The sequence below is a fragment of the Oxyura jamaicensis genome (genome assembly GCF_011077185.1).
Source record: "Oxyura jamaicensis isolate SHBP4307 breed ruddy duck chromosome 6 unlocalized genomic scaffold, BPBGC_Ojam_1.0 oxy6_random_OJ106644, whole genome shotgun sequence".
NCBI lineage: Eukaryota > Metazoa > Chordata > Aves > Anseriformes > Anatidae > Oxyura > Oxyura jamaicensis.
This window is the reverse complement of record NW_023304031.1, coordinates 1-21,894: the sequence shown is the minus strand read 5'-3', so window position 1 is coordinate 21,894 and position 21,894 is coordinate 1. Positions and strand designations below refer to the sequence as shown.

The following is a 21,894-nucleotide window of genomic DNA, read 5'->3' as shown; positions in this document are numbered from 1 at the left end:
CAGGAAGGAAGCGTGTGCTGGCTGATCACATCTCTCTGTGGTTATAGTATCTCTAATCTTGACCCTCAGCTTTTATTAATAGAGAGTCGCAGTTTTGTTCTCTGTCTCTCTCTTTTATTTTTATTTTTTGGTCTAGGAAGAAAGGATTGCTATGGTTAGACAGCAAACTCTTTGAGATAGCCTCAGGTTTCTGTTCTGCGCTGGTGCAGCACTTACCACAAAGTTGAGCTGCTACGGGGGCACGTTAGAGCTGTGGTCAAACATTCGGTAAGCGAATCAGAGGTTGAATTTGCTTTCAAAACCCTGCTGTTCCCCAGCACTAATCACAGACTGCTAGTGTGAAAAATACCGACAGCTTGGTTTTCTAACCCACTGCCAAAGAGGAAGAGCATGAACTACAGAGCTAGAGGAAGGGAATGGTCCTGTAACCTAAAAAATGGTGTCATTCCACAGGACTCCTGTGGGGAAAGGCAAACAGAGGGTAAAAGTCCACTTCAAAAAGAGGCAGCGACATCTGGAATCGCTAGCCAAAAGTTTTGTGCTCAGAAGGATGGAGAAGGGTGTGAAGAACAGCAGGAGTGGCCTTGGGACAGCCAGCCAAAGTGATGGCAACGTGGCAAAACAGTCACAAACATACTGGTCAGATCTGACTTGATCCCGAGGTTAGCTGGATGGCATCTGATACGCCAGAGCCTGTAGCGTGCTGCCAGACACCTCCGGACAGCGTTGTTCCAGGCAGAGCGGCTGCACGGTGGTTCTGGTGCATCGTCCCACAGCCCTTCCTCTGCTCGCTCCCGCAGATGTCTCGGCACAAACTCCCAAGCGGGGCCGGGCTCAGCCTCCCCCCGCTCCCCGCCAGACGCGGGACGCACTGCAGTAGGAGCGTTGTTTTCCCCTGTTTCATGGTGGCTCTCCTTTGATGTTAATTGTTTGCAGGCAAAGCTTAGTGGAGAGCGTAGCTGTTCTCTGGTTCATCTGCTGGTTACTACTGAGCTGCCCAGACCAGTGGAGAAAATGCTTTGATGTTAATGAGCTGCAGACAATTTCACTTAACACCGAGCAGGGCCTGGCATCTCCGAGGTAAAACTTTCAGGGCAGATGCTACAGCAAGTCTCTGCAACATCCGTTTAGCCATAGGAGCAGAAAACACGCAGAGAGGCAGTAGAGCAGAAACCTGTCTTCTCCCCAGGCCTTGCACCGCACCTGGCATTCTTACAGCCCCAGAGGTGCTGGGAAGGAGGAGAAATAAAAAATGGCCCCGTGAAACTCCGATGTGATTACGGGATTCAGTGGGAACAGGATTTAACACACACACACAACCTCCCACACTGCCCGCCTCTCTGATCCTACAGCCCGAATGCACAGAAATGGACAGAGGGTTTGGGCTACCAGTTGCTGATTTGCGAGAGTCTGGCTGCTGCACGGCTCGCAGCAACCCCGTACTGAAAGTAGCACCTTCTCCAGCAGCGCAGCACGCCTCTGAATGAAACAGGCCAGCTGCAACAAAGTGAGATTAGCACTGGCAGTCTTGAACTATCCTCTTACCTTAACGGATAGCCCAGCTAAACTCTCCTCTCTAGACCTGCACTGGCAGCACACGGCCAAGCGCATGCAGACCTGCAGGTTAGTAATGGGGTCCTGCGGCAGGAGCCAAGCCTTTCGAGCAGGTGATATGGTGAGGGGCAAAAAAAGAGCACTTGGGTGCGATACAGCTTCCCCAGAGAGCCACGTGCCCTCGCTAGGGCAGCACCTCATGAGCTCGGGGAGAAGCTGGATTAGAGCTCCTGCTGCCGAGAGCTGGTCTGGGAAGCAGGGAGAGGGGAAGAAGAAATCTGCCTGGTGGAAACGTGGGTACCTCAGCCTCAGGAAGGTAGCACTGAATCCCAAGGACGAAGACCAGTGAGAAAAAAGATACAAATTCAATTCTGTAGCCCTTTGTCACTCACCAGCAAAGCGTTTACACCACGTCATGCAAACGCTGCCTCCAGCCGCACAGTAGAAGGGTTGGACTGCAGAGGCAAGCGGCCCGGTCCTCTGGGGAGCCCCCAGCCGAGCAGAACCGAACGCAGGCTATGCCTTGTCACCTGGAGCAACAAACGAGACCTCGCCGAAGGTTAAGGAGAAACATACCTTGTTCCCAGGGACTTGGCTTAATTCCAATATATTGCCTTTGTTAAATGATTTATAGTAACGGGAGGGAGACGCTATCTTCTCAGTTTCCTCGCCAGGACAGGATAGTTCCCTGCAGCAAACTTTGGATCACAGAGGTACAACGATGCAAGCCAAGACTCAATGCTCGTCCCAGCCCCGTTCCAGGGAGGATCTCACACAGATGCGTGCATTCAATCCTACACTAAAATAAAGTGTTAAAAGGTTTTTGGTGCTGGTGGTAGCATGTGTGTGTGTGGTGGTGTTTGTGTGCATCTGTTTCTGGTGCTGTTATTTTTACCTGGAATTTAAAAAAAAAGCAATGTGAAATCATAGAGGAGACTGTGATCATGGGCCAAAGAGAGAGCACTGCCGTTTGGAAAGTCTGACCGAGTCTATGGGAAGGAAAATCAACCTTTGGCAAGACATTCAGCATTCGCTATGCAGCAAAAGTCACTCCTGAGAGTCGGTCCATCCCTGCCGAGCTTATGGCCATGCCCTGACTCCATGGACCCAGCCCGACATCCAGCATGGTGCACGAGACGAGACCGGCAGTCGAGAGGCGGTAAAGCTGAGGACAGCACAGAAAGGAAGGGAAGGAAAATATTGGGATTTACACTGCTGCGCAGCAGCCTGCAGAACACCACGGGGTGCACACGGGATGGATAAAGGGGGAGGCAATGAGATCCCTATTTCTGAGCGTTGATTGTCACACGTGATAGCAGCTTCACGAGAGAAAGGCAGACTATTTGAGATCTTCAATGAGTTTAGGGTGGACTTCAGTGTGCAAGACAACACGTTGTCAGTCATTGTAATACTAGCATAAATAGAAAGGAATAGATTTGGAAGGTGGACAGGAGTAACGCGGGGCTTACAGTGCACAGTTTATTGCTATTAAAGGAACAGGAAATCTGGAGGGTGGACTAGAAAAGATCACCTCTGTAACAAAAGGAAGGGCACACGCAGCAACATGAACAGGTCAGCTTATAACTGCTTCTAGGGGATAAGGGAACATTCACCTGAAACCAGAAGAGAGCTGGAAGTGCCCAGCTGCCTGCAGCAAACACTACTTGAGAGAGTTCTTTTGTCTTTAAGCAGAGAGTAAATGCAGTAGCACTATACCTCCAAAAGTCTCAGAATGGGATTAAAAAAAAGGGGGGGGGGTATATTGTAGGAAGATAATAGATAAAAACCCTTCATTTACACACAGATGCTCTCAAAATCCAAACAAATACATACAATACCCTCAAGATGAGAGTTTGTGATGAATACAATACTGAATATTTTTCCGTGCTGGATGACTGCAGGGTTTTGCAAGTACCCTTAACGAAACAAAGCCCGGGCTCACAGGATACCTCCTCCTCAGGCTGTTGATGGGGCTGTATCCGGTACCCACAATGAACGAGCAGACCCCATGCAGGTCTGTGCTCCTTGCTGCAATACCTCTGTACGCACACACTAAGCACATCTCCTCTGCATGATACTTCTTCCCACGTGGGACAGCACACAGCTGGTCATACATGTGATGGATGAGGCTGTAAACGCCAGAGAGACAGGAGGCAACGGAACATTTCTCAACCAAGCACACGGGTAGCTCACAGGAAGGGCTGGGGCATCCAAGGAGAGACACAAGGGGAACAGAGAGTTGCATCTCATGAGCTTTCAAAAAAGAAGGATGTAAGGCATTTCAGAACTTCACGTTGCTCGTGGAAGAGGCCCCAGACCTGATATACTGCAGCAACAAAGGCAACAACTCCACAGCACCTTCAGACACTGGTGCCCTGTCTCATGTGCCATCACTGTCGTGTACAAAACTGCCCTCGATGTGAAATGCATTCCTTGTGTTTGTGGTCACGGCGGAGGTGTGAGGAAGGTGCTGGAGGCTCTGTGACAAAGACTAATTGCGATGGCACTTGCTCAAGAACGCTAAGGCAATTCAGATATGAAATCACCGAATGATCTGACGCTGTGTGCAGCCTACTGGTTAAGCAGGCCTTAGTAATCAAGAAATGAAAAGTGGTGAATGAAGGACCAGTTTCTGAGCAGAGACTGAGGAAGTGAGGGCAGGATTTCCGTACCTATCAACCTGGCAAGAATGGGTACGGGTACAGAAAGTGAATGTCTTCATACACAGTGAGCTGATCTTAACCAGTAACGATCATAAAATGCTTCTTGCCATTGCCAAAGATGAGGAGAGGGCACACAGCTGGCAAGTCTCTGCCCTTCTCCAAGGTGATGGAAGTTTTATTTTCAGTAACAAAGGGAGATTCAGCAAACTGAAACAGGGGCTGGTTGGAAGAAGACCGTTTCATACAGGAAAGCCCGGAGCTAGACATGGAACATGTGAATACTACTTTTAAAAAGCAACAACATGCAAAAAGGAAAAATAATAATAATAATTAAAAAAACACAAGTCAGCGTAAGATCTTGACATGTTTCAGGAAATTGTAAAAGCAGCAGCTCAAGGCACAAAGCCACAGAAAATGATTCAAGCGACCAGGACACCATTTGCCTGGGTTTCAGAAAAAAAAAAAAAGTAATTTGGGGTTTTGTTTAAACCACCAGAGAGCCTCCAAGCACTGATATGTGTCTAAGCAATACCAAGCACACACACTATTGACCACCTGATTAGGACGGTGGAATGAAATGCAATTGGAGGACTTGGAGAGGTTGTCAGGGGAGAAAACATAATAATAACGGGAGATATTACCCCCACGTAGACTGGGTGGGTGCCATGTCAAAGAATGATGCAAAGACTGTATTTTTAGCCATCAACAGTTCTTAGAACGACCACTCAGAGGAGCCAAGTGGAGGATGAACTCCTGAGTTAGTCATGAGGAGTGCACAGGACAGAGTCTGAAATGGAAGAGTGATCGGTGACTTCGTCGTAGCGAACACGATGTGCTCAAATTCATTACAGCAGGGAGGAAAAAGCAAGAAAAAAAGTACATTGCAGGGCGATGTAACTTCACAAAGGGAGAGGAGGACACTCTTCTTCAAAAGGGAAGAAGTATAAACCTCAGGAAAGTAATTAAGAATTTGAAAGCAGCTGATGAAGGGACAAAGTGCTTGCGAGTGACACCGAGTCCCTGTGCTTAAAGCTTTAAATATGCCGTCAGTCAAAATATGCTAACCAAAAAAAAACTCCAAATATGGCACAGTCAAACAGCTCAGCGAGGACGACATCGAGAAGTAAAAAGACATCCTTCAAGAAGTCTGTCGTGGCCAAAGATAAAGCACAGAAAATCCCAAATTCTGACAAGTTAAAAAAAAACGAACCACCACACATTTAGGCCAGCCAAAATCGTTTTTGAACAGCAGCTTGCTAAAAGCACGAAGATTACTAATAAAAACACGTTTCAGACAGTAGGAGGAAGCCTTCAGGGAACCGAGGGCCCTACAGCAAGCTTGGAGGGAAGAAGAGCCAAGAAAAGCGACTTTACCAGAGCCTCCAGTTCCCAAACTCCGTTGTGCACACCCAACAGCTTGCTGCAATATTTCTCTGCCTCGCAGGCAGCTGTGGTGGAACAGGAACGGGTCGATGTACGATTCCTACCCAGCCTTGGGTCCAGCCTGGTAATCGCCTCACCCCGTCACGCGCCTCCCAGCAGGCTGAAGAAAACACCGCTAAAACAAGGTAGTGACTGACGGCTTCAGGCCAGATTTTGGCCCCGATAAACCCAGGGACGCCTCGTTAACAGATGACTGAGGTGAATAGTCAGATGGGAAGCGCCGAGGCCTGAGGACTTAGCCACTAGTCAAAGCACCACGCGGGAGAGGGAACGAAGACAAAACTGAGCCTGGGCTGCAGTTCTGGGAGGGACGGCTGCTTCCCCAGCCTCGCTCTCGCCTGGAGATGTTTAGAGATGGGGATTAAGTGAACAGCTGTCCACGGCGGCGAGCGGTGCTGGCTGCCGTCACCTCTTTCCCCGGTTGCTATCGGCACTCCAGAGATCCCGTCCTGCCCTGACCCATTCCTTTTATCCAGGCCATTAATAGCACCGCCGTCTCTGGAGCCTGCCTCCGGCCACATCCGGAGGACACTGACTTATTCATTTCCCCCCGGTGGCAGCTACAATCCGTGACCAGCTACATCCTGCAGGTTCCTGCAGGTCCCTTTGCTCCCACGAGACACTAGGCAGCCGTCGTGGTCTTGTCCACGGGTGAAAATGGAACGAAGCGGGGTCCGACTGGCTGCCAGGCTTCAAAGCCTATAAAAGCCCGCACAAGTTCCTCATGCTTTGTGCTGTGATTTCCTCCGCGGTTATGATCTTCGCTCATACGCTCCATGTGTATTTTTGTCAGAACAAATACCTCGCCTAGATGCTAAATGCAGCCCGAGGCCTCGGAAGCGCGTGCTCCACAGCCCCGCTGCTGGGCTCCGCCTGCTGATGTGCTGCGGATGGGCTTGGCCAGGCCCATTCCTCCCCAGCGCACAGCACCTGTGTCCTGGGTGCGCTTCTCGAGACCTCCCATGGGCTGTAGACAGCGTGCTCGTTGGCCGCGGCAGGCCATTTAGCTCATGCTGCCAACCATACCCGCATGGCTGGAGCTGTTAAATTTGTTCTGGTAGTTGTTTTTGGTTTTATTATTACTATTATTTCAAGCCTTTGCAGTGTTGTTCTGGCAAACAAGCGTCATTTGGAAAACCCTTTGCCCCCAGGTGCTCGCGGGATGGCTTCTTTATTTAGGGACAATTCCCAACTGTCTCTAGGTAACAGAAGCATTCGCCGCTCCTTCTCCACGTCCTTCCTGCCTCTAAAAATAAGCCGTTTAAAGATGCAGCTCCCAGTGCTCGTCAGCTCACCTGGGAGCAGGTACGCAGCACTGCCAGGCCGCCGTCTCACAGCCTGGTAGCTCCCCACGGCCCACACCTCCCAGCCACGCTCCATTCGCCGTGCGCATCTCCCTGGAGTCACGTCAGGAAGCCTTGAGCCCGTTTGTATCTCCTAGGGCTCCGTTGTCACCTCAGCAGCAGCTTCTGCGGTTAAACGAGGGACACCGTGTCCTTCGTCTCCCTCTTCCCTTCCCTGTACGACGTTCTCCCTCGAGGATTTCACAAGCCTGTGGCCGCCGGTTCTGTGGGCTTCCCCCCAGGCCTTTTATTTGCCGTGGGCGCTGCTGGGACGAGGAGCACGGAGCATCCCAGCACGTGCCGGGAGGCTCTGAGGTCGCAGAGATAGGCACAGGTGGAAGCAGAAGGCGAGCAGGCAGCTGTGAAGGGCTGCTAGCAAAGCAGGGCACAAAAGGGGTGACATGGATCAGATGTGGCCTGAGAAAGGGCGGTAAAAAGGGCCCCGCGCGGGCATTCTCAGGGGCTGGCTGCACACCAGATGCGGCCTTGAAGCGTACGCTGCACTGTCTCTAAGGCTACAAGGAGAATAAAGAGCAGAAATTGTGCAATCACAGGAGCCTTTAATTTCCCACTGAATGCCAGGCAATAAGCAGCAGCAGAAAAGCAGGGCTCAGGTATCCTCAGACAAGAGAGGAGGCAAATTTCTTTATCGATTCCCTGTGAAGTAAAACACGACAATTTCAGACGTGGCTTTAGAGGGTGGCGAGGGTGCCCTAGAGATACCTAGAGAAACGGCAATAGGGCGGCAGAAATGATGTCTGAGGTGGAAGTGGAGGTTGGGCTGGGGTATGAGGTAGCTGGGCCGTAACTGGGGCGTGAAACCACAAGCCAGCTAGCTGGGATTCCTCGTGAATCCGCAGCATTGCATGAGTCCAGTACAACCCAGCCACGGTTCCCGGCATCTCGGCTTAAATGAGGTTACCAGTTTCTTGGAGGGAGGCTCTCAATCCGGAGCTCAGCACGACGCACTGCGGACCAGGGGGAAGTGCTGCGAGAGGTGCAGGCGGATCCCTTCACAGAGGGGAGAGCCCACAGCAAGCTGCACCAACAGCAGGAGGGACCGGGCGGCAGGAGGGCTACTGCCAACACGCCTGGGGAATGAGGTCAGGACAGGAACCCGTCGGTGGTTTCAGAAGAGCCAGGTGGGAGCTCCCAAAACGCAGAGGCAGCTCCGGGCTGGGAGGGACTGCAAGCGCTGGGAGCAGTGGTTCCTCACCGAGGATCAAGAAGAGGACCCTGACAGAGGGCGGGGGCGTAGGATGAAATGTAACAGCAGAAAGGGCAGAGCCGGAAAGCTGGGAACAAAAAATAAGGGTATTTGCTATAAACTGATGAAAGGGAAACACTGAAGGAATAAAAAGACCTGGCTGCAATGAGGGATGAATGTGAAACAGCAGAGCGATGCTTCTGTGAAAAAGGAATGGCATGATGCTAGGATGCATCAGACAAGTTATTTTTAGCAGAGACAGAAAACATGATTGCCATTGCGCAAGGCATTGTGAGACTTCTTCCAGAATCTCTCTGCAGCTCTGCATCCGGAAAGGATAAATTTCCACTGCGCAGAAAAGGAGTGTTTGGATACTGAGACAAACAAGCGCCAGCTGATGAAGACCTACTGAAGGCTTGATTGTCCCAGCCAGGGTCTGAAGGCAGACAAAAATATTTCCAAAGAACCACTGAAAGAAGATAACAGATAAGGAAACGTTACGAAAAGCTGTAAGTCATGCCACGATGGCTCAAAACCATGAGTAATTTTAGATGGGCAACTGGAGGGTTTTCCAGCCCTGCCAGGAGTGAAATTCTGGACCAGCCTTCCAGAAAGGGTATCAGGGCAGAGAAACCCTGATTTGAAACACTCCCTCCATGAACTTCTGAGCAGGAGAGCCCTGGAGATGGGCATTGCAGCCTGGGACACAGCTCCCGGCTGGCCAAGGAGTCACCAGCGCTAAGGTGGTTTGAAGGAGGTGCTGCTCCCACCCCAGGCTTCCAGCTTTCTGCTGGTCGCTGTGAAGAAGAAATAATTTCCCTCTTAATTTGCTCCTAAAGGTACCGAGGCGTTCCTCTTCCTAAGCACTAGAGACCAGCTCAGGACCTCGTGTGTTGGTGCTCCCAGCACTACCCTTCCAGAGGTCTGCTCGCACACGAGGCTTAGCGCCTGTTGCCAGATTAGGGTCAGGAGGGAATTTTCCTGGACTGATTAAAAAAAAAAACAAAAAAACAAAAAACAGTGGCTGCGGGGCACAGCCACCAGGCAGCACCAGCCCCTGCTTTGGGCCAAGCTCTCGGGCAAGCAGCCAGCCCAAATCTTGAGGGCTGGGAGTGTTGCACAGCCAGCTCTGTGCCTGTCAGCTCCTGGGGTGTGCGTGCTGAGCATCCCAAGTCGGGGGCTGGAAAGCCCCATCCACCCTGTGGCGATGAGAGTGCTCAGCTCTGGGGCCCCCAGTCACCTTTCCTGTGGGTAAGGGGCTCTGCTGATGCTGGGGGATGCTCAGCAGGGCCAAGGGCTGTGCAGCCTCCAGCCCCAAGCTGAGGCTGTGCAAGGAGAGAGCTGCACCGGGCTCTCCTGCAGGCCCTCTGTGTTTTGCACATGGAGCCCAAACCAGCTGATACAAAGGGGAAAAAAGAACAATTAAAAAAATAAATGTCCCTGGGTCCATGCAACAGCTCAGCAGAAATACTCATGCTCCATGAGGCCAAAGGCTCCAGTGAGACCCCGGTTCTCTGCCTCCTCTTTGCAACAGAGCCTTTGCCACCAGCTGGGCGGCAGGAAAACACCTTTCTGCAGCCCTCACAGCCTCCCCAGCAGACCTTAAATCAATAACCCCAGAACACAGGGCCAGGTTACTGCGAACGGAAACCATTAAACTGCAAGGCGGGGGGATAAAGCCAGCCTCCAGCACTCGAAAGATTTATAGGGCACGACGGCCGGGTGTTAATTCTTCTGGCAACACAAACGCTTTCACACCCCCTGCCTCCCCTCACCCGCAGCAGAGCGGAGGGGAGCGCGGCCAGCCCAGCAGCACGGGCACGCAGGGCGACACCGCGCTCGGGGGGCTGCCCTGCAGCTGCACCAGGCAATGGGGCCCGGTTCTGTCCTGGTCCCAGCACACGAGGGTCTGCCACGAGCCTCCGGCTGCGCCTACAGAGACCCTGACCCACCGGGGTGCAAAGGACCCACGGATGGGTCTGGAAGGCTGCATTACAAACAGCCCCCTGCCCGCCAGCCTGCCCAGCCCAGGGCATGCAGCCACCTCCTCGGACCCTGCCCTGTGCAAAGTCCAGGGCTGGGCAGGGCGGGGGGGGGCTCACCCCAGCCTCGCCGCACCCCACATACCCGGGGCACCAAAGAGAATCCCCCCCAGTGCTGAGCCATGGAGCGGCACAAGCTGCCCAGAGGGCAGACCGGACCAAGGGCACGGCTCTCCAAAACTGCTGCTGCCCACCACAGTCTCAGAGGGCTGAGCCCGATCCGAGCAGGAGCACCAGCATCCAAGTCCCACCGCCCACCCTGCATCACTCCCAGGCTTGTCAGCGGGCCAAAAGAAGGGGACAGAGGAGGACAGCGCTGTCCCTGCGCACACGGCCCCCAGCACCGCAGCCGCGGAGGGCCGCTGCCCCCCGTGCCCCGTCCTGCGGCAGGCAGCGGCCGTGGATGGGGATCCAGCACTGCCCCTGCGTGGCCACCGCGGGAGGTGCACGAGGCCCCAAAACCATCCAGGGACAGAGCCAGCTCCGGCAGAGCCCGAAAACCGTGGCTGTGTCCTGGAAGAGGCGATCACCCCGTGCCGAACCATTTAGGGGCTAAGACAGGCACTTCGACGGCTTGGTGACCCCCATCCCGCCCCACTTTCCCCAGATACCCCAAGCCAAAGGAGCACGAGGTGCCCAGCTGGCATCTGCGCGCCCTCCCCATCCCGCTCTGCTGCTCCCTGGGGCCAGACCCAAGCACAGAGCCCCTCCGTGGCAGCCACGCTGCCCCGGGACCCCCGAGCACACGCGTGGCCCTGCGAAGGAGGAGACGAGGCAGCGCTGGTGTTTGGGCATCCACATTTATTATACGGCTGGGGCAAGCCAGGGGCTGCCACCCACCTGGGCCCCTCCGATCGAATGGAAAGGACCCGTCCTCCTTAAATATTGATTATAAAACAAATTTTTTTCCTTTTTCTTTTTCTTAAAAACCTCATCTCTCTCTCTCTCTCTCCGTACTTTTTTTGTCTTTTGTTTTTGAGTACAAAAGCGGGGGCGGGCGCTCCGCCGTGCCTGCCGCTACCTCCGGAGGCTGCGCTGTGCCTGCCGCAGCAGCGTGTCGAAGTCCAGGGAGTCGAATTTGCTCTTGACGGGGGCCGGGTCGAAATCCTCCCGGTTTGAGTCTGGAAGACACGGGGAGACCCTGCCCTGAGCCACGGGGATGCCGGCACGGTTTTGGCCATCAAAGCAGCAGCTCCTCCCCACCTCGCTCCGCGTGCCAGAGCTGGGCTGGCAGGGGGAGGACCGAGCCCAGCCTCCGCTGGAGGAGGGACACAGAGCTGGCAGCCCAACCACCCGCACCCCCTCGCCCTGTACGGGTGGGAAGGAGACGATCCAGGCTGCCCCCGGCTCGGGGAGCTGCACAACTCACCCAGGTCGGCGTAGTTCCTCCTGCAGAACTGCCGGCGCCCGCCGAAGCACAGGTCGAAGGGCTGCTCGTCCGGGCGCCGCAGCTTGTGCCCGCTCTCGATGGCAGCGAAGGCTTCCTCGGCGTAGCGGTAGGTGACGAAGCCGTAGTTGTCCCTGGAAGGGCAGAGAAGGAGATCAGCCACGGCACGGCTGTGTGCCCCTCGCTCTGCACCATCCTCCTGAGGAAGCGGAGGAGGGCAGGAGGAGCCGTCCCCGGGAAGGGGCTGCCCGCGCCCCCGCAGCTCACCCCTCGGAGCGGAAGTGCAGGGTGCACTCCTCGATGTCCCCGAACACCGAGAAGCGGTGCCGCAGCTCCGACCGCGTCATCCTGCTGGGGATCTTGCCGATGAACACGACTCGACGCTCCTCCTGCGGGCAGGGGGCACCGCCCCGTGAGCTGGGACCTGGGGGGGACCCTGGCCAGCCAGGCTCGAGGGCTCGGCGTCTCCAAGCCCCGCAGGTGAGTGGGACCCGTAGGACCTCTCGCAGAGCACCCCCTGCATCACCACCCACCCCACCACAGCCTGGCCAGAGCCACCCCGCGGCGCTGCCTGCGTGCCCGCGACCCCACTCACTATTGCACGTTCCTTCTGGAGGATCCTCTGCCTTTGGTAGTGGTCCTGTGCGTCGTAACTGTACCTGGCAAGGCAGAAGCCGGACATGTGAGCTACAGGGTCACAGCAGGTGCTGGAGGAGAGCGATCCCAGGACCAGGACACAGGGAAGGTGCTCGAGGAGCGGGTCCATGCCTGCCTGGGACGCCGGGGCTTACATCCCCGCAGGGCGGCTGTGCTTACCGTCTCCGCCTGTTACTCCTCCTGCGGGGAGAGGGGGACCGGGACCGGGACTGTCTGCGGGACGGGGACCTGGATGAGTAGGAGGATGAGGAGGACGACGACGAGGATCTGTCCCGGGACCTGCCACACGACCCACAGCTGGAGCGGGAGGAGGAGCTGTGGGAGCATCTTGAGCGGTACCTGGGGGAAGGAGAGAGAATGCTCAGCACTGAGCCCTCCCTGTGCCCAGCACCAGGAGGTTCCGGGGAAGAAAGAGACCTCCATCCTCCCCAGAGCACGCCACACATCCAGCAGCCACCAGCATCCCCAGGGTGATCTGGGCTATGGAAACAGATCTGGGCCCAAGTTTGCCAGGAGATGCAAAAGCTCTGCAGAGACATTGCTCGGCACAGCCCCAAACCCTGCAGCCTACAGGGAGCAGCTTCTCGCCAGGCACAGCCTTTGAAGAGCAAGAAATGGGCACTGGGGAGCCCTGCAGCACGGCCACCGCCCCGCGAGGCCCCAGAGGGACCAGGGCTGCTGCACCCAGCTCCACGCAGCGCGGTGATGCTGGTGCTGTTGGAGCAGCCGTGCTAGTGGAGACCGAGCGCCTCCGACTGCACCAAGGGCCGGGGCATCCACCAGGAGAGCTGAGCTTCAGTGCCACAGCCCCCTGCCCGCCAAGCTCCGGGGCAGCGACTGAAACCCCTCCGGGGTCAGGCCACGCAGCCCCCAGCCAGCAGCAGGGTCCCCCTCTGAACGTGCTGCCCGCAGCCCGTCCCTGCCGTTGACAATCCCAAGCCCCGAGGAGCAGGCGTGCTGCCTGGCACCGCCACCTACGCTCCTGGGGGACAGCGGGTCAGGATGGCACCGTCCACGGGGACATGTCTGAGCACAGGGCCAGCTGTGTTTGCTGGGAAGCCAAGCCCAGCATGGCAAGTCCCCAGGCTGCATCCTCCTGGGGTACAGCACTGGGTGCTTGTCCTGATCGGCTCCAGCCCCCACCCCTACCGGCCGCGCATGGAGGAGGAGCCCAAGGCCTTCAGGAAGCCCTCACCAGCTCCAGCGCCTCCCAGCCCAGCCGGGCCACGCTGCAGGGGGACATTGCCCATATACGTGAGGACCCCAAAAGAACGGAGGCCACCTCGATAAGGAGGGTGGGGCCACGCTAGGTGGCTTTCTCCTCTGCTCGCCTCCAGCAGCTCCTGCTGCCATCGTGGCTCACCTCATTCCTACGCCCAGGGCTGTGCCAGCCCCCTGGCACAAACGCCACCGCCTGCGCTAATGATCCACAGAAAGCTGCCAAGAGCCAAGGCGCAGCCGAGGGCTCGGACTGGAGCAAGCACTGCGTGGTGCTCCAGGAGGGGTGAGAAGCCCTGCCCAGGGCCGAGGCTCAGCCAGATGCCAGCGTCACAGCAGCTCCCCCAGCCTGTGCTGCTCACCTGGCATCCCTCAGCAGGACCCCAAGGAAATAAAGGTCCTCGAGCGGGTCTGTGGAGGCATCTGGGCAACTTGGCAAAAACACCAGCCACCAGGCAACGCCCAGAGCACAAGCCCACACGGCTCCACCGCTTACCTTCGCCACCGCTTGTGCGGCGGGGACAACGACCGTGACCGGGAGCGGGAGGACGAGGATGAGGACGATGACGAGGACTCGCTAGCTCCGTCCGAACTGGAGCTGAAAGAGCGGCTGGCACGGCTGCGGCCAGCCCTCCAGCTGCCGGCAGAGGGGCTGGGCGAGTCCCGGGGTCTCCGGTAGCAGCGCAGGGACCTCTTGGCAGCAGCACGGCTGGGCTGGGCGCTGGGGGGCCGCACCTCCTGGTCCCGGCAGGGGGACGCGGCTGGAGACAGGAGCACCGAGGTGGGGGGGCTGCTGCACCCGGCGGTGGCCTGGCTGGGGACGCTAGTCCGATAATCCAGGGGGGCTAGGCTGGCCGCCCCCGGGGGCTCCTGGCTGGGCCCCCCGGTGGTGGCGGGGGCCGCCTTGGGCTGGTCCAGCGTCCGTTTGGTTAAGGAGGAGATGGGTTTGATGGTGATGTCCCGGTGGTGCTTGACGTTCCAGCGGGAGCCGCTCTCGGTGGCGGGGGGCTGCGCGCCGGCGCTGCTGCTGCTGTCCGGCCGCGCCGTGCCCGGGATGCAGTAGTCGTGGTCCCCCGAGCACACGTGGCTGGGGGTGGGCGCAGGGATCCTCCCCGGGAGCTTGCTCTGGGGCAGCGGCTTGGCTTTCGTGAGCTTGGCGGTCCTCTGGCTGCCCTCCTGCGGCGCGGAGACCGGTGACTTGGTCTTGGCCAGCAGCGAGACGGCGGGCAGCGGCTTCCAGAGCTGGTGGGGAGGCGTCGCCGGGGGGGTGAGCCCTGGGAGAGCATGGGAGAGATTTCAGGAACAAGTCCAGGTGAAGCAGAGAGGGGAGCTTACTGCAACCCGCCTGGCTGGGCGCCCCCACCCCAGCTCCCCTCCAGCCCTGGGGTGCCCTCCAGGCAGCCCCAGCCCCAGGACAGCCCCTGGCAGGGCACGGGCAGCTCCCCCGCCTCGCTCCTGGCCATCACCTGCCACGTTGGCCAGCTCCGAGGCCTGCAGGCCGTCCAGAGGCTTCCTCTCCGGCTGCGTCTCGGACCTGAGAAGGGGAAGGGAGCTTTGTCACCAGCAGCCACCAAAGCCCAGCCACGGTCCCCGAGCCTGGGGCTCACAGCAACACTTGCACCAAGCTGCCCGGACAGCGGGCACACAGAGGATCGGGGAGGATGGAGCTTGCACATCCCGGTTTCTACATTTCATCACTACTTTCATTTTCATGCTCAGCACCAGCCGTGCCCCCAGCCCAGCAAGGAGCCACAGCTCAGCTTTCCTGACGGGAGAGCCCGTGGATGCAGCGCCCAGCACAGGTCGGATGTGCCAGGACCGAGCAGCCCAGGGCTGAAGGCAGAGCTCAGCCCCTCGAGCTGCCCCAGGACCCCTGTGCAGGCTCCATGCCAGGGCACGCGGAGATCTCCGTACTCACCCGGAGCTCCCCGCCGGCCGCCTGTCCTCGGGGGGCTGCGCAGGAGCCTCCTCCTTCTTGGCTGAAAGAGAGCAGGGGGTGAGAGCAGGCAGGAGGGCAGGGGACAGACCCTGCACGTGGGAGAGGTTTCACATCCCAGCCCAGCTCCCCGCGGAGCTTTTCCCTTCTTCCCCCCGTGCATTCCCACCCCCTTGGCCACCCCGGAGACCTCCGGCCGCTGTCACAAGGCAGGAAGGAGACGGAGGCAGACACACCCCAGGACAAGGCACCCACGTGTGGTGTCAGCAGCCCGGGCACCCCAAGCGCGCAGGCAGCCCGGGGACACAGAGGGGACCCTGCAGGGGACGGCGTGCCGCATCCGCACCTTCAGACTTCTCGAACTGCTCCAGCAGGCTGGACAGGTCAGTGGCTTCGATCCCTGGGCCAGGAGAGAGAGCACAAGTCAGGGGTGCCACCACCCTCCCGGCGCCGTCCTTCCCTGGCAAGCTTCGGGCAGGAGCAGCGGCCCCAGAGCCGGCAGCAGCTCTGCCCTGCGCCTCCCGCAGCGGGGACAGGAGCACCCGGCTCCGCAGCCCCGGGAGGGACCAGTTCGGGCACAGCAAGCCCAGACTGCAGGCAACAGCTTGGAAGACACTGCCAAAACACACGGGGCGAGCCCACGGGCACAACTTTGCCACCCTCAGCCCCAAAACCACCAGGGAGCACCAGGGAACCGGTCCCGCTGCCCGCGGCTCCCCGCAGCCCTGCCGGTTTGGCGCTGCCCAGCCCGGCGCCCCGCCGCCCGCGCTCACCGATCTCGCTGATGAAGGCTTGCACGATGTCCTTGCTGCTGTCGCTGGGCTGCGCCGGGCTGACGAGCGGCTGGTGCCTCGAGAGCCGTGCGGCGGGCGGCTTGGCGGGCAGGCTGCTCTCTCGGCACGCTTTGGGCGGTGGCACCGCCGCCTGCGAGGGGGGCTTGTGGCCGGGCGGCTCCGCAGGGGTCTTCTCCACATCCCCCTTGGCCTCCTCCGTGGGGTGCGTGCCAGGGGACCCCGCAGCAGGGCCAGCGGCGGCCGACACCTCCGTAGGGCTTGGGGTGACCGCCGGGGGGGGCTTTGCTGGCTGGGGGGCTGCGGCCGGGGGCTCCTCCGAAGGCTGGGTGGGCGCAGCCGCGTGCGGTGCCGGCGCCGTGGGAGGGACGCAGCCCGGCTGGGCAGCGGCAGCCGATGGAGCTGCCTGGGGCTGGGCAGGGGCTGGAGCCGGGGGGGCCTTGGGGAGGGGGCTCTCCCCCGCCAGCCGTGCCTGCCTCCTGGGGTCCGACACCCTGCTGGAAGTTGGCCTGGGCTGCCCACCCGCAGCCCCCGGCTCAGCGCCCCCGGGGGGCTGCACGGGGAAGGCCGGCGGCTCCGGGCAGCTGGGTGCGGGGGCCACGGGAGGCTGCCCGTGCAGGAGGGCCGTGCCGGGGGGGGCAGCGGCTGGGAAAGCGGGGGGTGCAGCGCCCTGCAGCGCGGCCCCGGGGTCCCCGTACGCCAGGGGAGGCACTGGAGGCGGTATGGGGATACCTGGCCAGTAGGACGGGGGGGCCCAGCCCACCGGGGGGCCGTAGGGGCCAAAAGGTGGCGGGGGCGGCAGGGCCGGCGGGGGCCAGGCCATCGGTGGAGGCGGGAGGCCAGGCACCACGTGGAAAGCGCCGGGGGTGCCGGTGCTGGGCGGCGGGGGCAAGCCGTGGCAGCCCACGGGCTGCGGGCCGAAGCAGGGCCAGGAAGGCACCGGTGGATAAAGGCCGTAAGCACCCGCAGAGGCTGGCGGCATCCCCGGGGGGGGCACCCCGGCGGCTGGGGGCACGGGGGGCGCGACGAAAGGCATCGGCGTGGCCGGAGCCAGCGGGGCCGAGGCCGGTGCCAGCGGCGCTGAGGCTGGAGGCAGCGGGGCCGAGGCCGGTGCCGGTGCTGGAGCCGGGGCAGCGGGAGGTTTGCTGGCAGGAGCAGGCACAGCGAGGGGGCTGGCGGGTTTCTCTGGGCTCTTCTGAGCACCGGTGGTATCGGTGGCCGGGCGCGCGGGGGACACAAGGCAGGGGATGTCCGCCAGCTCCGTCGGAGGCTCGGGGACGCTGGGCCACTTGCTGGCCGCCTGCTTCTCGCCCTCCTTCTTGCTGCCCGGGCTGGGCTGGCGGTGCAGCATGCGCATGCGGTACTCCCGCAGGCTCAGGGCCTTGGGCTTGGCTTCTTTGGGCAGGCTCTCGCTCGGCTCTGCCGCCGGCAGGCTCTGGGGGGGCTCCGGCCCTGCCCCCTGCTCCGGCAGAGGAGAGGCAGCCTCCGCCACCTCGCCGCCCGGCTGCACCGTCCCCTTGCCCTCATCCTGGTCCTCCGGGCTGGGCTGCGGCGCCACTCGGGGCTCCTCCAAAATCTTCTCCAAAGGCTCCACCGTTTCACCCTTCTCCGGCTCCAGGCTCGCCGTTTCTGGCTCCGGCTCCTTCTGCGGCTCCTTCTTGTGCAGCGAGGCCCCCGCCGTGCCACGGGGCCGGCCGCGTGGCCGCGGTGCCCGCTGGGCGTGCAGCTCCATCTGGCCCTCCTTCTTGGCTCGCTCCAGCTGCCGCGCCAGGAAGTCCGAGACCTGGGGCGAGGGACGCGCCGCCCGCCGCGGCCGCCCCGAGCGCAGCCGGTGGGCTACGCAGTCCCTGCCCGGCCGGGGCTCCTCGCTTGGCCCTTCCTCCGCTTTCTTTTTCCGACTCTTCCTCGCTCTCTCGCGTCCGCGCCCCTTCTCGCAGCCCTCGCGCTTGCCCCCTGCCCCCACGGCCTCTGCCGGGGGCTTGCTCTCGGGGGCACGGTAGGAGGGCTCCTGCCCGGGCTCTTTCTCCTCCTCCGTCCCCTTTTCCTGCGCTGGATCTCCTGGCAGCTCCTCTCGGTGCTGCGGGACGGACTCCCCGCTGTCCTCTGCGCCCAGCAGCTGGGGCTCCAGGCCGGGGAAGCTGGGGGCCAGGGGCTGCAGCACCACGGGGATCTCCATGCTCTCCCCCTCTCCGGGCACGATTTCCAGCAGGACGGGCCCGCTCAGGAGCTCCTTGGCCACGGGCTCGGTCTCGGGGTCCAGGCAGACGGTGAAGGTGGGCAGGCAGTAGGGGTGCATGGATTTCACCAGCTCGCTCAGGGACACGTCGCCCGTGTTGATGATGCAGGGGTCTTCGTGCTCCTCCGGCATCGCCTCGGCCCCGCTCACGCAGAACTCCGCGGCCTCCGTGCTGCTGTCCAGCTCGGGGCTGGAGGCAGCCTCCTCCTCCTCCTCCTCCCCGTCGCTGCGCTGCGGCGGGGGCTGCTCGCGGGCCCGCAGCCGGCCCTGCTTCCTCTCCACCCGCGGGGTGCTGCACGATTGCTTCTTTGGTGCTGCCGGCTCCTCCAGGCCGTGAGCCACGCGCTCCCACGGCAGCTCCACGTCGGGCTGGGGAGAGGAACCAGAGCTCGCATCAGCTCCCATCGCCGGGGGGGAGCAAAGGGGCCGCGACAGAGCCGCTTCCTCGCGCTCTGCTCCCAGCTGCGCCACGGGCACGGCCGCCTCCGGCTGCCCCTGCTCACCTTGCCGGACAAGGACACGCTGCCGCTGCGGCTCGGAGGCCGGAGCCCCTTGGGCGGCTCCAGGGCAGGGCTCTCGCACTCGAGGGCCGGCCGGGACAAGCTGAGGAACTTCTGAAACTGAGAGATGGGTGGGGGATGAGGCACAGAGCTCCCCTGCGATTCCCGCGGCGTTTCCCACCTCAGGGCCCGGCTGGCCTCGCAGACGGACACCCCGCTCCCCCGAGTCCCCGCCCTACAGCAGAGCCTCCACCAGAAAGGCTCAGCCCTCATCCCCCTGGGACCGGCAGCCCACCTCCCCGTGCCAGGACCCCACCGGGCACCTCCCACGGGTTTTGGGGTCGGGGCGAGGCCCCGCCGCTCACCGAGGGATTGTCCCGCTCCCGAGGCGAGGTGAGCAGCTCCGCGTCCATGATGGTGTCGAAGGGGGACAGGGTCTCGTCGTCCGTGCTGTCCAGGATCTCGGTGATGGCCGTCAGCAGGGACAGCTCGTTCTGCGCGTCCAGGCAGCCCTTGCTCTGCTGAAGGGGCAGGAGCCGCCTCAGAGGGCATCGGGGCACGGCCACGGCGAGGCGACCGCCCCACGGGGGCCGCAGCGGTGGCCCTAAGCAGCCCAGGCCACCCCGTCCCGCGTGCGGGGACCCACCTCGCTCAGGGAGAGGTCCTCGATGATGGAGATGACGGAGGAGTCGAGGTAGTTCTGCATCGTCCCCAGGATCTCCTCGGCCTCTAGGATGGTTTCCGCGTCCAGCGACGTCAAGTTCAGGTCGTCCTCGTCGAAGGAGAAGCACTGTGAGAGCGAGGGGAGCCAGGTCAGTGCTCTGCAGACCGCCACCACGTGCCCACATCACCACCAGCACCGTGGTGGTCTCCGGCGGACGCTGCCCGCGCCTCCAACGAGGACCTCCAGCAGGCTCGGGCTCCGCAAGCAGCCCCTGAACCCAGCACAGCACCCCCAGACAGGCAAAGGGGGGCAGGCAGGGAGCGGGGCAGGCTGCAGGTCGCGAGGAGCCTTCCTCCCTTGCTGTCTGGGCAGGTCTGCCCACTGCACAAAGCCCCCCAGCACCGTGCCGGTTCCAGTGCCCGGTCCCAAGACCCGTTGGGGTACCAGGGGGCCACCACAGCGCCCACCGATGCCCAGCACTCTCGGGAGTCTTGGGGCCGGTCAAGAGGAATGAGGCAAAGAGGACCCCAGGTACGCCAGGCTCCACACACCTCTCGTGCCCAAAAGGCAGGGGAGGCAGCCCCACACCCCCCGGGGACCTCCTGCCTCCGGCGCTTCAGATAAGCCCCAGACATCACAAAACTCGCACGAATGTGCAGGGCTCAGCAGGGATCAGCAGGGCTCAGCAGCAGGGATCAGCGGCTGGCGGTGCCAGCGCCGGAACCCATCTCTGCGACGCGCCGCACGCGGACACAGCCTGCCCTGACGGCCGAGGGGCAGAGCTGCCTCCCTGCCACCCCTTCCAAGGGGCCCCATGCCCCGTCCCTCCGGGCCCCCTGCCCTGCTGCTGGGTGCCCCACTGAGGCCGGATCCTGCCCTCCGCCAGGTGCAGCGCGGACGCGTCGCCGGCACGAGACAGCGCTTGAATTCCTGCTGGCAGATGGGCTCGGGCAGAGATAACGCGGACGGGCGTGATAAGGGCACCAAGGACGGAGCCCTGGGAGAGCTGGGAGGGAGCTGCCGGCCAGCCTTCCTCCCCCAGAACGCGGCGGAGGGGCGAACCCACGCTGGGGGGACCCATCCCCATGCCCACAGACCAGCCCGTGCGCATCGGATGCAGCCCAGCGCAGCCTGAGCAGGATGGAACAACCTGCCCAGCACACCTGCGACCCCTCTGGGACCCTCTCCCAGCCCGGGCACGGCCCCCGGAGCAGGGCAGGCTGCGTGGTTGGGCTGCTCCATGGCCCCGGCCTCCTCCCTGGGCCGGAGCCCTGCTGGAGGCGATTCCCAGCAAATCCCGGAGACCTTGTGGAGCTGGGGGGCTCTCGTGGAGCTGGGGGGGCTCTTGTGGAGCTGGGGGCCGCGGGGCCCAGGGGATGCAGTGCCACGGCCCTGCTGCCCCGCTCGTCCCGCCGCCGGCGGTGCCTAATGAGAGGCTTCCAGCTGCGGCCGGCGCTGGACGCGCGCAGGGAAATGAAATCCTCCCACTCACACGGCCCCGTCCCGGAGGGAGGGCATCTCCCGAGCCCTCCCCGACTCCTTTGACTCAGCACCTTGCGAGGAGTCCCACAGCTCTGAGTCAGTGGCGGCCGCGTTCCCCCGGGACTCCCTTTGATCCACCTGGGGCCGGGCACCTCCTCCCGCCCCGGCCGCCGAGCGTCGGGGCGGGGGCACGAAGCCGCCCAGCCTGCTCCCCGCCGGGACCCCGCCGCGTCCCCTGCACCGAGGGGGAGCCCGCGGGGAGCGTTCGCTTTGCGCTCGCGGGCACCGGGGGCACGGGGATGCTCACGGACAGGCACGGGCACCGTGGCACCGAGGGTGGACGCGGGGCAGCGGGAAGAGGCCCACGACCCCCAGCGGAGATTTGGGTGCGCTGACGGCGCTCTTTACCTGCGGCTCTGCTACCCCAGTGCCCAAATCAAGGGCTCCACGGGTGCGTGCTCAGCCCAGCTCCTTGCGGGGTGAGCGGGGACCCCGCGGAGCCACGCGAAGCCCCCGGGCTGCCTGCAAGGACGCGTGTGCCCGGCGTGCCGCGGCTACGCCCCGGGCAGGGGCAGCCTCCTCCCCGCGGCGCCGGGCGCCCAGGCGAGCTGCCAAGGCGGGGAGAGCCGCACGGAGAGGGCGCGGGGCGGCCCCGGCAGCGGGGAGGATGCTCGGCGGATTCCTCGGCTGCTCGGGGGAAGCGTCACGCAGCGCCGCTCGTCCCCAAAAACCTGCCCCCAAAAACCTGCCGCTCGTCCCCAAAAACCTGCC

General features: G+C 61.5%; 1 protein-coding gene across 1 annotated transcript; it reads right to left on the bottom strand.

Annotated features, from left to right (window-relative positions):
- Window positions 1–11,036: 11,036 nt before the first annotated feature.
- On the bottom strand, window positions 11,037–21,335 carry LOC118157542 (peroxisome proliferator-activated receptor gamma coactivator-related protein 1-like; the record flags this gene model as incomplete). Its single annotated transcript, XM_035311934.1, has 14 exons — window positions 11,037–11,373; window positions 11,622–11,773; window positions 11,907–12,028; window positions 12,235–12,298; window positions 12,456–12,635; window positions 14,011–14,788; window positions 14,981–15,048; window positions 15,433–15,493; window positions 15,797–15,850; window positions 16,224–18,846; window positions 18,981–19,097; window positions 19,343–19,495; window positions 19,624–19,767; window positions 21,195–21,335. Coding segments are annotated over 14 exons (4,761 nt in total), but the record flags the coding sequence as incomplete, so codon positions are not given.
- Window positions 21,336–21,894: the final 559 nt, after the last annotated feature.